Here is a 17,255-nt window from a genome sequence, read left to right on the forward strand (position 1 = left end):
ACAGTTAGTGACGAGACTTCTATAAGGCCGTATTTTGCAGATAAGAGTTTTTGAATTCAGAGTTAGGATATAATCCCAGTTTTATCTGGCGCAGTATTTGTGAAGTAAAAAACTTGTTGGTTGATGGTGTGAGATGGAGAATTGGAACGGGTGAAAACATAAACATCCTTCAGCAACCATGGTTGTCAGACCATAATAATCCATATATCTCTACTGGGACCAAACGTTAGAAGGAAGGACAGTAAATTCTTTATTCCAATGTGACAGTAGGACCTGGGATGTTGAAGTCATTAAGTCTGAGTTCAATGAGAGGGATCAAAGGCCATTCTTGCTACAATGGTCCTGGAAACTGATATGGGGATAGTTTTTTGGAATCAAGAAGATACAGGTCAATACTCTATGAAGAGTGCGTATAAATGGCTGCAACAGAAAAAAGAATCTTGGCAAGCATCAGATTCAACAAGTGTGTGGGCTAAACTATGGAAAATCAAGGCACCACCAAAAACAATCAATGTAGTCTGGCATGCATTAGCGAATTGTCTCCCAACTCTTGTTCAACTACAATCTAGAGGAGTCCAAGTTCCAATAGAATGTCCGATTTGTCATGAGGACAGTGAAACAATTTTACACAATTTAGTAACGTGTCCATTTGCTCATCGATGTTGGTTAACGCTCAAAATTGTTAGCCAGGGGCTATTCTCGGATTTTGCCTCATGGATGGTAGGTATTTTCAAGGATACCAGTGCTCAACAACAAGCTAAGGTTGTTACTCTCTACTGGGCTCTATGGCGCAATCTTAATGATCTAGTCTGGAATCAGAAATCTTCATCCGTTAACAAAACAGTAGCTGCAGCGAAGCAGTACCTTACACAATGGTCAATAGCCCAAGGTAGGTCATCTATGGCTCTCCTCCAACCTGGTCATGAAGGTGATGGAGATTGCATTTGGGTAAGTCCACAACAGAATTCAGTTAAGGTTTCGACTAATGTTGCTGTTTTTGTAAATAAGGGTGCGGCTGGTTTTGGGTTGGTAGCGAGAAATACAGAAGGAACGCTGCAAAAACAAAGTTGTATGCCGGTGCAGTATGCCCAGTGATGGCAGAAGCTATGGCTGTAAAGGAGGCTCGCAGTTGGATAGATGAAATGCAATGGCCTAAGGTTATACTGGTGTCGGACTGCTTAATCGTTATACAAGCGATTAGGAGTGCAATACCAATGAGGTCATACTTCGAGAGCATTATTGAAGAATGTCGGAGTTATCTCCGCATATTGAACAAAATTAATTTATATCATGTTAAACGATCTGCAAATAGGGCTGCCCATCAGCTTGCTAGGGAGTCTTATAATTATTCAGGTTGTAGGTTTGATTAGGAGTCATCCTGTCTTCAGTTAAACATTGTATTGAGTTGGATTTATCGTGTTAATAAAATTCCCAGCTTTCCGTCAAAAAAAGATACAAATTTAAATTTAATACACTAAAAAAAACAAATGTAAGTTTAAACCTAACTTAAGCAGCCATAAATAGGACTATTTGACTACAAATAATAGGATTTTATGTCTAAAATTGGTCGGACGGATACAATTAATAAAGGTTTGTTAATATATTCCGAACATATATTTTTTAGAAATTTTTCTTGAAAAGATAACCTACTTTCTTTAAATATAATTGGAAAAGTAACTTAAAGAAAAATAACTATCATTAATTTTGATTAGAATAATAACAACTGCTATATTTGAATTGGTTTGAAATGACGATTTGAACACAGATAAATTTAATTTTATAAAACTGATCTAAAAAAATATGTATAAAACTGATAATGAAGAACACGTGCTAACTAGTGACAACGTCTATGATTTGACTGATTTAAGTTAGATGATGATAAGTTCACTGAAAGATACATTACAATTTTACTATTATATTATAGTATTTTTCAAGTACTAAATTTTAATAATAATACTTAATTTTGAAATGAAAACAAATTATGTTAATCATGATGGCTTAATGACCTTTTCAAACCTTGAGGTTGCACCCGTGCACCATACACCCTTTATCTTTAAAGTCATAACTTTTCGCCCCCCTCCCCGGTATCCAAACATACCTTTTAACACCTTGGGCCGAGTTAGGCCGCTTAACGTTGGAATACAGGCTGGGGTATTTTGGGCAGAAAACTTTCTACTTTATCCCTCCGAAAACAGAGAGCACTCTCCCGCCAACAGCAACAACAACCCTTATAGTTATATATAAATATATATGGTAAATTATAGCAAACAGCTTCTCATTCTTGAAATACACAGAACATGGATCCCCATTGTTGGTGTGGAAGAGCTTCTGTGTTGAGAACTTCATGGATCGATGCTAATCCGGGAAGAAGGTTTGGGGGTTGCTTTCAATATATGGTAAATTATGTGATATAGTAGTAGTAGTTTGTGATATATTTTGGGTTTAATACTTTTATTTGCAGGAACAAAGAACTAATGCTTGTAACTTCCATTTGTGGTTTGACCCCCCAATGTGTCAAAGATCAAGAATGATAATTCCAAGACTATTAAGGAGAATTGAAAAGCTAGAAGAAGAAGGAGAGAAACTTGAAGTTGTTGTTGCTGGAATGAAAACAAAATGAGGAATGAATATATTTGTTTATGTTATTGTGTTCATGCTGTTAATCTTTGTACTGATGATGAAGAATGATGGAGAGGTTGTAGTGAAGAGACAAAATGAACTAGTTTAATTATGTTAAAGTTCTTACCTGTGTACTACAGATGCATGAAATGCAAGTATTAATGAATGACAAGAAAATTTAAGCTCATATCAAAGTTCCAAACTTAAATTAAGCATACCAAAGTGAAATCAAAAGCTGCAGTTCAGTTTTGTAACATATCATAACTAAAGCCCTGATTAATATCTGAAATTGAACTAGATCAACATAAACAAAAGAGCATTCTTTAAGTGTCCTTGTCCTTCCCTTTTCCTGATTGTTTTGCCTTGGCATCATTCCTCAAATTCTTTCTTGTTACCTCAATAGAAGCTCTCAAAGCCCCTGGACTTATGATATTTTTCCCATGAGATAGGAAAGGTGCAGATTTCAGCTTTGTTTTCCCTAAATTGACCAACATTTCCTGCAACAAATACCATGTAAACATAATTTAGCACAAATGAAAAATAGATTTGAGAATGTAATAGCCAATAAAATATATGTCATATTTGGTTCAATGTCAATCTCAACAGTAGAGTTGGGATTTCTTTTCAACAGTTCTGTCTTGTAATCCAACAGCTTCTCATATTGCTCCTCATGTGTGCCATTGATGGTCTTCATGCACTTCCTTCTTGCTTTTCTGAGAATATGAGCTGGGAAATTAATTTGCAAATCCTTCAAGACAGTCTTGTGGAAAGATTTGATAGGCCAAGTTGGATTTATCCTGAATTCTGGTAGATATTTCCTTGCTAGAAAACCAGAGTTAATAAGGGGCAGACCTCTTTGCTCTCTCACACATGTGTGGTCTGTAAAGGCACAAGCAATAAAAGTATAAGTTATGGGCTCTACATCTATAGTCGCCAACGGTAAAATATTCATTAAAATATTAGTAAAAGACCAATATGTACCTAGTCCCACAGTCTTTATTTGGATGCACTTGTCAAAAATTAATCCTGCATATATGAACCAGGGGCATGGATCCTTACAAACAGTTCTAACCCTAGTTCTATCACTCTTCACAAACTTCACTACCCTCCCCTTAGTGTAGGAATGCTTCATTATGGCCTCTCTGTATTGATAATGATCTGTGATAATAGTCCCAACAGTCCACTTTATATTGTCACTATCTTTGAACAATGGAAATGATTGCCTTCTCTTAAGGGCATCAAATTCTTCCTCCAAGTCATTGTCTGGCAAACTCTCTAAGTCATCACAGTCACTTTCATGTCTTTCCCCTTCACTTTCATCTCCCACTTCCTTACCTAGACGTGGGTCTTCTCTGATTCTACCTACCCATTCCACCCCCTCATCAACATTGTTAGCAAAAACCATGTCATCATCAGTAACAGAATAGTCAGAATCATCAAAATTATAGTCATCAAGTTCATCACTCCACTCCCCAACATCATTACTTCCATCTCCTTCAATTCTTTGAAATAAATTATGATCTTCAAACGAATCTAAACTGGTTTCATCATAATGCTTGACATAAACATCTATCTTGTTATTATTTGTCCTAGCAAGCCCTATCATATCCTCTATATCAGTTTGACATCTCATTAGAACTAGAATATTTTCCAAATTTTTAGTAGGATTCCTATAGTACATACAAAATAGTCCACTATGACCTATAACTTTAGTTCGAGCTCTCAAATTATCATAAGTCAATTCCCCCTCAGATTCAAAATAGTACAGTGTCACTCGACCACCAACATATTCAGTTTGTGGTGCCTATTTTAACCTTCCACCATGATATAAGGTTAAATTTATGATACCATCACTTTCAATATTAAATCAAGTATAAGCACATTTAACAGCGGGGATACGTAATTTAGTCTCTACAAAAGTACCCACATAATTATCATAACATGCAACATCAATATACTTCATATACACACAGAACCATCAACTATTTAACAATATAAGTAGGCTTATCATTAAAGGCTAACTCATACAAAAATAAAGACGATCAATTAAAAATCAGAATCATAGTTTAAGAAATCATACCAGTAGAGAGTTCATCTGAATCGCCCATGATTTCAGACCAGTAAACGCCGTTGATCAGATGAAAAACAGAATCACAAAGGTTTCATGAAAATGAAAGGATTGAAAGAGACGAAAAGATAAGGGATTTTATGTTTCTATACTTATAGTGTCGGAATATCGGGTGTTAAAAGATTTATTAACCCTTCTGATTTGGGCTGCTCCGTAACGTTAATAAGGCCCAACTCGGCCCAAGGGTTAAAAGGTATGTTTTGAATACCGGGGGGCGAAAAGGTATGACTTTAAAGATAAAGGATTTATGGGTGCACGGGTGCAAACCTCAAGGCTGAAAAGGTCATTAAGCCAATTATGTTTGAGTGTCATTAATTACTACTCCATTTGTATCAGACTAATGGTACCAATTTATAAGAACTAGCATGGATGCCCGCTTCGCCGAGCGTTTGGTTTTTAATACGTTAAGAGGAGAATCAACTGATTACATAGATCGTTTGTCCAAAGTAAGAAGAAATGCCGAAAGGAGCATAATATAATGAGTTACATAATGGCGACAGAGACTAAACAAAAATGATGTTGGGTAACATATTTATCTGTCTTCATTTCATTGCCTGATTATGGCTTCTTCTTTGTCGTTGTTGGTGGTGATTAGAAGTTGAGTTGTGAAATCATTTCCAGATGGTAACTTGAACTTGAAGCCTAATTTGATATTAAAAACATTTGTAATTAGTGACAGATTTAAGCGTGTCATAATAGACTTGTAGGTTTGAAATATCCTGATTTGTGTTTTCCTGCATAGAGCCGCTGCCAACATCTTTTGGTTCGTTTGGGTCTACGAAACAGCTGCAAATATTAGTTGTGAAGTATATAGTTGCGTTGTATACTACGTTGACCTCTTTGATGATGATTTTGATTGTGTATTTTTTGTTTTCCAGGTTCTTCAACTCTGCAGGGAAACTTTTTTGTCCTTCCACCTGTTGTTTACAGAGAAGTTAACTGGGATGTAAACAGTTAACCAATAATTTATGTTAAAGGGATGTAATGACACCTCTTTCAGTAGCCTCACAGATCTTTTTCCCAAGAGTGCTCGGACTTGCTGGTCACGTAGAATGATTTCTATTCCACCAGTCTCAGTTGAAGCAATTGCAGTAATCTTGAATCTGAAGCCATTTCCATAAAAAGCATTCAGATTTACAGTTATATTAGCAAGATGGATAAAGCTGATTGCTGAAAATAACTTTTATCTGGATAGGGTAGTAGTCATTTATAATTTAAGCAGAACCACTTTTCATCATCCATTTCAATATCTTGTTCACAATCCGTACAGATGGTACCGTACCAATTTTCTGTTTCTTCAATATACCTTATGCTTAAATGTGCACACACGTGTCTCTGCAATTACATCAAATATGAACGTAGAACTATATGATGTTAGGGATACTTAAGTAAGCTATATTACCATAAAATATTCTTTTCATAAGCTTCTGATTTGTGCGACATTTAGCAATTGAACTTCGGCATGTTTGTCGAGGGCAAACAGTTGTTCCTGGAATGCTGTCTGGTTTAACCTACGACACATAGAAGTTGGGCGTAAGAAAAAAATTCGTGGATGTTTGTGTTTTGAAAAAGATATAGAGTACTTATGTCTGAGTTCATAAACGTTGTAGTGATTGTAGTTTAGATAACATTGAGTGCCTCCGAAGCTTGAAAGATCAACCTCATCTACGAATAGAATGGTCATTAGTAAAGGAATGAAAGCATTCAAATAAGAAGTTGGATTTTAAGAAAGAAAGATTATACCATTCCACAGACCAACCCGGCTACTTGCTATAATGAGTATGATTGGTTTTTCCTTTGTTTGTTTCATTTGTTCATCAAACATTTCCATAAAAACGTCCCAAAAAGTGACATTAACAGAAGAACCAGAGGAAGTTTTGCATGTTAATACTGAAAATATTGGTATAATGGTATAACTGAACAAATTTCAAAGTATTGTCTAACCTCCCATCTGTTATTATTATTTTAACTTGTTTCTGAAGATCGCCAAATTGGTTAACAATATTTGTGAGTGGCTGATAATGCTTTACAATGCCAATGGCATCTGTAACAAACAAATTTTGTAGTCAGCATTTGATTTAGTTGAAGATTACTTCTGAAGTATGTACTTATTTGGACTGAAAGTTACCTACCAAGTGAGTACTTTGTTTTGTCAGTTCAATCAGTTCACTGTGGTCATAGAAATCGAAAGTATTTGTCTCTATACCACTTCCTTCTTCATCAATCTCTTTGATATGAGTCTCGTTTAAAAGACCAACTGCACATCGTTGCTGAGGCATCTGAACTTTTCATCAACTTTATATTGTTCAACATTAAACTTCCTGATGATATAGCACCTTCCTACAACCAATTTCTCTTTGAGCAAGTCATCAGAACTTCCAGGTACAAAGGCGTGCATCTGGTTATTCTGTATTATTTGCATTACAACAATTAATTTATAAGATGGAAGAAGGAATTTCTTTCTTGGAAAAGGGTATCATAGATAAAATTACCATGTTATCTAGGAGGATGATGTTGAAGCTTTTGAAAACCTCCCCAGTTCTGGTTGCTCCTCTCCAAAATCTAACTACCCTGACTTTGATCTTCCACTCGAATTTTCCTACCTTCAGATTGCATAGCTCATCAAACTTTGTTCTTGACATTTTCCTGTATACAGTTTATTAGGAGATGATTTTAAAAACTTAGTTTATGTCTTCTTAGATGTAGTTGAAGTAATGTAAACTCGGGATAATTTATTGTTCATATCACCTACCACAAAATGCATTTAGTTATGATTTGATAGGATCAGTTGTGGTTTGGTAATTTAATAATGTAAATGTAGGTTCAGCTAAGAAGTGATGTGCATTTTTCATGTTGATTATTTTTTAATTTGTTACGAATTTAGATTTTATTGTATGGTTGTGTAACAAAATAAGTTGTCAAGTGTGCATTTGTTGGTTAATATTTGTTTGCTGTATTTGAAATTAAACAGGCCTTTGTACTTTTATGCAAAACATTACTTAGTAATATTACTAAAACAGAATTCAGTGACAGAAATTCTAACATAAATTACAAACATAAATTAAGAGGAATTCAGATTCGTAGAATTCAGTTCCCTACATAATATAAGCAAAATTTTTTTGTCTTCGTCATCACTTGATTGTTGTTACTTGGCTTTCTTCTTCAGTGTAAACCATAAGGATTGTCGTTAGTAAATTGGTTAATATTATACACTAACGCCGAAAAAGGAAATGGTTATAACTTGCCTTGTCTGATTTTGACTGCTCCCCAGTTTCACCTTCCTCATCAAATAGTATTGTTGCATGATTTTTTCTTGCCCTAGTCTTTCTGCTGGTAGATTTTGCAGTTCGAGGAGTTTCGTCCATAATTTGTGCTGTCTCCGTATCCTTCAACACAAAAGGAGTGTTATGACTTTACCTATTGTAATATAAAACCAAATTCTTTATGCATATTCTCTTACATTCATTGTTGCAAATGTCATTCATTTCGAGAGATTGGTTTCCAGAGGGGGTGAAAGTACCACATGATTCATTCAAATTACCAAAAGATGTAGCTTTGTACACGTGGAACTTATTCAACACATTTTCTTCTGTTATAAGTCGAGTGAGACTGTACTTTTGGTTTTCAAACATACGTAGATATGGGGGGACACTTGTTCTTCTAGTTCCTTAACAACAGGGTATATAAATTAGAGGAACATGTAAGTTATTCATTTGTAGAGAAAAAATATTCTTTGGCAGGAAAGTACCACTCTTTGAGGACAGTATAAGTCTTCCACAGTTTTATGAGCAAGTTGGCTTACATCTGAATGTGGTAGAATAACTGTAATTGTACCAGTTCCAACCGAGCACAGATCTTGCAAGCAGAAGCTACGTAAAATAGTTAAAAACATATGTTATTAGCAGTTACTTTTACATTATTTATATGCTACAAATTTGTAATACCCAGTCACCTTCTTTTTGGGTGAGGTATAATCCTTTTACAATGGTTACATTTGAACTTCTCTCCTTTGTACTCAACGTCATTAAGGCATTTAGTGCATTTAGTTAGGTACCATTTCTTCAAGTCAATCACTTTGTTCATTAGAACTTCACAACAAACTTCTCGTTGCCACAAATTGTACATGAAGAAGCATTTTATTAAGATAGTTTACTTGCAACATAACGTGGTTTGAAGAGAATGAGATAACCTCAATGTGTGCCTCAGTTAACATGGAAATATCTTTCAAAGTTAAGGTTTGTCTTGTTGCTTCAACATCAGAGTCTGAATAGTCACTCATTTCTTCCTCTCTACCAAAAAAAAAATCCAATTACAACAATATTCTTTGTTATTGATATAGCTTTAGTACGTACGAATACCTGTTCATTAGCATATCCACACTATAGTGGTCGGGGTTTATAAAAAATCTTGTTGATGGATAGTTGGTTAGATGTGGTTTTCCTAAGTACAGAGTGAAGAATATGAAATCAGTAGTACCTTTTAGCATTATCATTGAAAATAACGGATGTAAAGAAATTCAAAATTTAACTAACCTTCGTAACGGCTAACTTTAGCACAAGACAGTATTACTATGATATTTTCATCTTCATATCCGTCCAAAGCCTTGTCCATCAAAATGCCAAACTCATCAAATAAAGTAACAGGCACCGAATTCCTGCTTAAAAAAATGAATCTGATAAACTGATTAAATACATAAATATTGTAAGATCAGGCTTGTTGAAAGGTACACACCTGCCATCCACCAAATCAAATTTGAGCCTTTGTTTGTCTTCATTTTTTTTATTGGTCATAATCAGTGGTCTGCGGTTCCTCAAGTAACAAACCATGTCTACATGGTCATAAAGTTTAGTTGTAATACAACAAAAAATTTAAAAAGTTCAATTAAACTGGGCTTACTAACTAAGAACCGGTTGTCAGATGCCAATTTTTCGATTTCGGTCATATGAAACAGATCAAAAGCATATTTCTCAATAACCAAGCCTGGTTCATTTTCTTTCACCACTTTCGTTTCTTTTATGAAGAATATGTGTTTCTTATTTCTGACTGGTCGATAGGTCTCGTCTCCTAAAAAATCTTTCACTTTAAAGTTCTCTATTATGTAAATTCGACCTTCTACTAACTCACAGTTTAAATCAGCGCACAAATTTGCATTTGTATAAGCATTCATACGATGGTTCTACACATGTTATAAAATTTAATATGTCAAAACGGAAAATAAAAATTAAAGTTTTTATAATTTATTGTTGCTACTAACTGTATCATCAATCAGAAGCATATTTAAACCCCAAAATTCATGGGTGATTCGGTTCATCCCTTTCCACACGGACTGGGCTCTAACTCTACATTTCCAGTCGTAGGATGAGCTGTTGACATCGATTAAATTGTCATACTTGTGCAGTTCCATTTTGATATCAAGTTCTGTAGAATTCCTGATTGTGCAGGTATCAGTAAATGTTAACCAATAATAAAGCGAAGGCATAGTCAATGAGAGGAAAGAGGAGTTAGGGATATTTACCTGAAGTGGGTGACTTCTTATTCAATTATGTCTCACATAACTGTGGTTGTTGGATCTTATCTTCAACTTAAGTACAGATATTGAGTTGGATGTTATTGAGTAAGGTAGGTTCTACTTTGTATACTATGTAACCGCTTAAATAATATATTTATACAGGAAACATCTATGATTTACTTAGACAAAGCACTAAAACTAAGCAAATAAATAAGGTTTTTGGGTTGAATTGTCTCCAAACTATTAACGTTAACAATATCTTCTTTCACTACGTATAATTATTTGGAAATATTAAAGTGTTAGGAAATAAATGATTTACGTAGGTTCTTCCAAAAGCAGATTGGTAGTCATTTTTTAATACAATATCGATTATATATATTTCATTTTAGGAAATTGACGCTAACATTTTATTACTTAGATACTTCGAAAGTATTTCGGTTAACAATATCGTCTTTCATTATTTATTGGGTGACCGATAATTAAATAAAAAATTTAAATAATACAGGTTAACAAAAGCATATTCCCACGTTATGAACATTTTTTTGGTGTACCCGTAATGGGTATATTTTTTAACTGTTTTTGTTCCCAAATTATTGATTTGTTTGAAATTTTTAAGGAGTACGACAAATACATACATTTATTGTTTATTAAATTGAAATTTATGTAGCTTCATTGTTGAAATGGAACAAAGTATTTTGTAAAGGCATTTTTCAGGATAGTAAGCTATTTTTTTGAAATGATTTATGTAGGTCCTTAAAAAAAGGTTAGTCGTATCTTAGTTATATCATTACACGACAAATAAGTGTATTTATTAAGGTTTTTTTCCAACATGGTGGATTCATTTGTCGAATAAAAGAAGTAAGTAAATTGAATATATTTCAATTTTTCACCAACAAAATTAAAGTCACATAATTCTTAAAATTAAAGTCACTTAATTCTTGAAATCGATGATTTTATTTTATACATAATTATATTTAGGATAGTAACTTACAGTTTTGAAATGATTTACGTAGGTACTTTCAAAAATAGATTGATAGTCATATTTTCATACAATATTGATTATATATATTTAATTTTAGGAAAATGCTGATAAGATTTTATTACTTATTTACTTCGATAGTATTTTGGTTAACAATATCGTATTTCAGTATTTATTAACATAGGGTGACCGAAATTTAAATATAATTTTCAAATGATACATGTTAATAGCATCGTATTCCCACGTTTAAAAACAAAATTGGAACCCGTTATGGGTATATTTTTTTACTTTTTTTTCCCCAAATACTTGAATTTTTTGTTTATTTTAAGAAGTACGAAAAATACATACATTTAATGTTTCTCAAATTGAAATTTTTGTAGTTTCATTGTTGAAATGGAACAAAGTTTTTTATAAAGACAATTTTCAGGATAGTAAGCTACTTTTTTTAAATGATTTATGTAAGTCCTTTAAAAAAGGGAATGTTAGTTATATCATTACACGACAAATAAGTTTATTTATTAAGGTTTTTATTTCCAACATGGTGGATTCATTTGTCAAATAAAAGAAGTAGGTAAATTGAATATATTTCATTCTTGCACCAGCAAAATTAAAGTCACATAATTTTTGAAATAGATGAATTTCTTTTATACATAAATATATTTAGGATAGTAACTTACAGTTTTGAAATAATTTACGTAGGTACTTTCAAAAATAGATTGATAGTCATATTTTCATACAATATCAATTACATTTATTTGCTTTTAGAAAATTGCTGATAAGATTTTATTACTTTTTTACTTCGAAAGTATTTTGGTTAACAATATCGTTTTTCAATATTTATTAACATAGGGTGACCAAAAATTAAATATAATTTTCAAATCATACATGTTAACAGCATCATATTCCCACGTTAGATATATTTTTTTGCAACCCGTTATGGGTACCTTTTTTTACTTTTTTTGTTCCCAAATTATTGATTTGTTCGTAAATTAAAAAAAGTTCGACAAATACATACATTTCCTGTTTCGCCCATTGAAATTTATGTAGCTTCATTCTTGAAATGGAACAAAGTTTTTTTATAAATATATTTTTCAGGACAGTAAGCTCCTTATTTTAAATGATTTATGTAGGTCCTTAAAAAGAGAGTGTTAGTCGTATCTTAGTCGTATCATTACACAACAAATAAGTTTATTTATTTAGGTTTTTTTCAACATTGTGGATTTATTTGTCAAATAAAAGAAGTAGGTAAATTGAATATATTTCATTTTTTCACCAGCAAAATTAAAGTCACATAATTCGTGAAATTAAAGCCACTAAATTCTTGAAATGGATGATTTTCTTTTATACATAAATACATTTAGAATAGTAACTTACAGTTCTGAAATGATTTACGTACGTACTTCCAAAAATAGATTGATAGTCATATTTTCATACAATATCGATTATATATATTTGATTTTAAGAAAATGCTGATAATATTTTATTACTTATTTACTTCGAAAGTATTTCGGTTAACAATATCGTATTTCAATATCTATTAACATAGGGTGACCGAAAATTAAATATAATTTTCATACTATAAAGGTTAACAGCATCATATTCCCACGTTAGAAACATTTTTTTTGGTACCCGTTATGGGTATCTTTTTTTACTGTTTATGTTCCCAAATTATTAATTTGTGTGTCAATTAAAAATAAGTAAGACTAATACATACATTTATTGTTTCTCCAATTGAAAATTATGTTGCTTAAAGCTTTAAATTGACAATAAACTACTTTTTTAAAATTATTTATGTAAGTCTTCAAAAAAATAAAATGTTAGTCGTATGTTGTACAATATAAATTATAGATATTCATTTTTATAGTGGTCCATTAACTTGTTAGTAACCCCTCAAATATTAAGAAAAATTTATATTCATTAATTACTTCAACCACTTCTTTTATTAGGCTATGACAGTTACCTTTCATAACTTTAATTGATTCTTCCAAGTTCAATTTGAAGTCTTCATTTGCATCTCATTGAGCCGCTGATGTCTACTCTATAAAAGGTACGTTTCCTTCACGGTACACCTTCAATTCAGATTATGTACCCTGTACATGATATAGTACTGTAGGCATTGCTGTTGTTTTCTTGCCCTCTTTTGGTGAATACTAATTCATAGGTTTCTTCATTTGGGAATACTAATTCATAGGTTTCTTTATTGACGTAAAACATGAAAGGATTCAAATGTGTTTCCCCTTTTTTGTTGACTCATTTAACAAAGGAGAGTTGGTAAGATGTTGGTTTTCTTTGGTACTAAAAATCCCTTTTCATAAATTTACATGACTTAATTTTAGTTTTTTTTGTAATCAGCCATTGCCAGATGAATTTGTGGGTGAATTTGGAAAAGGACTGCCCCAGACTTTGTATCTTCGAGTTAAAAATTGTGATACTTGGCGTTGTTATTATGATGCGGATAATGCATGCATAACAATTGTGGGTTCAATGATGAATTTCTATGAGGTCCAACCCTATAGTGTATGTATCCTGGAGTGCAGAGAACATGGGTTTTTCAATGTAGAGATATTTGATGAAAATAATATGGAAATTGATTACCCACTGAGCCCTGTTAACTATCATAGAAATGTTATTGACCCACAGAACAGAGCTGTTTTCAGTCATATGGATTTAGAGAAAATGGTCGCCAAGTTCTTCTACAATGCAATGGGTATCTCTTGACACAGTCACACTCTTCATATAAATAAGCACCTACTTGAGGAAGCTAATAAAATATTGGTAATCTATCTTCTTATCTAAAATTTATGTTAGCCTATGTTGTTAAAGAAAATTACTAACACTCGAAGCCTACATTTGCTTATAACATTATGTCACATCTCTACTTTAGGTGTTCTCGGAAAACAGTATTCGGCAGTTAGGCTTACGTGAAGAAATGACATGGATTCAATTTTCCATGAACAAATGTAAGTGGGTTATAAATTTGAAGTGGGAAAATGGATTTATGTTCTTTAACAGGGAATGGAACAAATTATGTGTTGGCATGAACTTAAGAGAATACGATGTATGTGTAATTTCACGTACATCTGAAACGCAGAGGTTCACAATTTGTATCATCCCAAAGGAGGATAGAATTGAAACTCAAAAAGAAGGTAAATTCCCTAATTGATTATACTTGTTCGGTGCTCTACATTACCCCAATGTATTAATAGGATCCCACATATTGGTGCAGTACATGAAAGTGGAAAGTCACAGAAAAAAGCTTCAAAATGCTTAGCCATGACATGTTGGAAGATGGAATTGTTGTAATTTAGATGTCTAATAAATAATTTAATGTAATACACAAAATGTTCAAGATTTGTTATAATATACAAAATGTTTTTGTGTAGGACCTACCAACCAAATTCGTACAATATTATGGTTCATCGCTACGTCCAAAAGTAAACTTATTCACGGAAGACGGTACCAAATACCAAGCTCAATTCTCTAGCCTCAATAACTGTTTGTTTGGTTTGGAGGATCTCTTCAATAAGTATTCTATGAGGGAGAGTTTTTGGATTTTCTTTAACTACGTCAGTCCTTCGACTTTGTACTTAACTATTTTTGGCACAAACAACCTGGACATCCTCAATTCACTACCTAAGAAGTTGGGACTGAAAGACCTTAGCAAGGCTATATGTTTCTATGAATCAGACAGTTCAAGTACCACTGCATATTCCTCAGGTATGATTACTTAAGAAAACATATTTACTTCTCTTCTACAACTGTTTTCATAAGGCACGTATTATGACCTCTATAAGTCCTATTTATTTGGAAATGTTGAATATACCTAACTACTTCTTTATTTTGTCCGTAGATGATGAGTCAGAGAATATACCAACACACATGACAGGCACTCCTTTAATTCTTTGGATTTAATTTAGTAGTTTCAATTCACTACTTAAACAACCATATTAGAATATCTACATTATATTTGGGTTTTTTTTTATTCTGCATAATGTCATTTTGTCAGAGGACTCTACTTTAGCTCCAGATGTTCCTGAAAATAGCGTTCCAAATATAATGGAAGGTACATTAAAATTAATGTTTATTTCATTTAACAACATTATACATTCTGTTTCTTAAATTACAAAACATATGTAGATGACATCCAACCAAATGTTCATGTGGCTCAAAATATAGTGCAAGGTACATCAATTTTCAAGGTTTAATTTGTTTAATAGGTTGTACGATTGGGTAACTTACTTTTTATTCGTTCTTTAAATAACATAGACCAAAATGTGAAAATAGACCTCATGGAGGAGGGAAATGTCATTTCTTTTACAGTCACTCTGCTGCCTTCACATGTCGATCAAATAGGACACAGCGTGGTATTAACAACTATACAATACGTTGAAAACAATTTAGTACTTTTTTTTAATATCTACTAATTACTTTTTCTCTGCAATGGACAGTACTTTCCACGACACATGCTGAATATCTATCGACCATGGAAAAACGGCATTCTTATCAAACTCCTATATGAAAACAGGACGTGGGACGTTGCTCTGATCTGCAAGAAATAAACTTGTCGCTTTGGATTGTGCTGGAATGATTTCACCTATAAAAACAATTTCGTAGAAGGCAAAACACTGTGCTTCATCTACCAAAATAACTTAACTTTCAAAGTTGTTTCTCTAAATTAGATAATTTACCTCTGCCATGTCTGTTTTGTGAAACTTGTCTCAATCTGCACTTTCAGTTGTAATGGTTCTTCAAAATTATGTACTTTTAAATATTTATAACTATGAACAGCCTATTAGTTTTTCCCATTTCTTTAAACTCGGCATTTTAGTAAATATATAACTTGTCCAACATGCCTGAACCTATATTTCTTTTAAGGTCGATGTACCAAAGTAATAGAGAGGGAAGGTAACATAAAAACACAAATATAATAACACTAAGGAAAAGCATATATATAAGAGTGTATGTTACTGGACATATTTGATCATGCCTAATAGCTTGAAAATCTTATACTACTACAGCAGAACTTAGACTTTCCATTACTATACCATACAATAAAAGGCTAATACAACAAATTTTATAAAGCATTACACAACTAACTGTGTGGTAAAGAATAAAACACCTCTTTGTACACCACATTTTGGGTAACATTTGTAGCTACGTTAGATTTATCATCCACAAAAATAGTCAGCCCGCTCGGGGATATAACCCGACTAACAGCTACATAGTATTGGCCATGAGTGAAAACTGACTTAGGCAGGTACAATCCAATCTTTTTAAGGGATTGACCTTGGGATTTGTTAATTATCATTGCGTAGCATAATTGTAAAGGCATCTGCTTCCTTACCAGTTTAAACGACAACTTCATATCTGTCGGAGACAACTCCATTCGTGGAATGAAATGCTTGGTTCCTGCAAATGTCCCACATATCACCTCACACTCTACACAAAATTTCAAACACTTGGTAATTATCATCCTGGTTCCATTACATAAACCTAATATTTGGTTCAAATTTTGCATAAGCATAACAACAGCACCAACTTTCAACTTCAAATTATGATATGGCAATCCTGCAATATTTAAAGAGTTCAAATACTCCACAGGGAATGCTTGATTCAGTTCTTCATCCATCCCACCAAATTCCTCAGCAGAATCTACACTGAGGTAGCACACAGATTCACCTAGAAGCATGTCCACAATAACTGAATTTACTTGCCCAACAGTTTGGTTGGTTGGAGTCAGAATAGCTCTCTCACTTAAATAATGTGAACTAGTGCCATTATGAGAGAAATCAGGAAATATGCTTGATATCATATTCTCAACAGTATTTTCAGTCGCCAAATCACAGAATCTTGAAGGAATTAAAATTTGATTCTCAGTCAGAGGATTCGAATTAGGAGGTGGAGGCACTTGACCATTACCAATGTCAAGTACCCATTGAGCAAACAGTTTCAAATCCTCACTGTCAGGATCAGATTGACCTTGTCTTACGCGCATATTTTGTGTCAACAGGAAAGTATGA

At 33.1% G+C, this 17,255-nt stretch overlaps 2 protein-coding genes across 2 annotated transcripts; one reads left to right on the top strand and one right to left on the bottom strand.

The window, feature by feature from the left end:
- Nucleotides 1–336: 336 nt before the first annotated feature.
- On the top strand, nucleotides 337–1,095 carry LOC141705752 (uncharacterized). Its single transcript, XM_074508641.1, has one exon. The coding sequence runs from the start codon at nucleotides 337–339 to the stop codon at nucleotides 1,093–1,095; it is 759 nt and encodes a 252-aa protein (XP_074364742.1).
- Nucleotides 1,096–16,327: 15,232 nt separating this feature from the next.
- On the bottom strand, nucleotides 16,328–17,230 carry LOC141705753 (uncharacterized). Its single transcript, XM_074508642.1, has one exon. The coding sequence runs from the start codon at nucleotides 17,228–17,230 to the stop codon at nucleotides 16,328–16,330; it is 903 nt and encodes a 300-aa protein (XP_074364743.1).
- Nucleotides 17,231–17,255: the final 25 nt, after the last annotated feature.

The sequence above is a fragment of the Apium graveolens genome, unplaced genomic scaffold (genome assembly GCF_009905375.1).
Source record: "Apium graveolens cultivar Ventura unplaced genomic scaffold, ASM990537v1 ctg967, whole genome shotgun sequence".
In the NCBI taxonomy this organism is placed as follows: Eukaryota; Viridiplantae; Streptophyta; class Magnoliopsida; order Apiales; family Apiaceae; genus Apium; species Apium graveolens.

Excerpts from the sequence above, each read along its gene's own strand:
- LOC141705752 (XM_074508641.1), top strand. The coding sequence starts at position 337 with ATGGTCCTGGAAACTGATATGGGGATAGTTTTTTGGAATCAAGAAGAT.
- LOC141705753 (XM_074508642.1), bottom strand. The coding sequence starts at position 17,230 with ATGCGCGTAAGACAAGGTCAATCTGATCCTGACAGTGAGGATTTGAAA.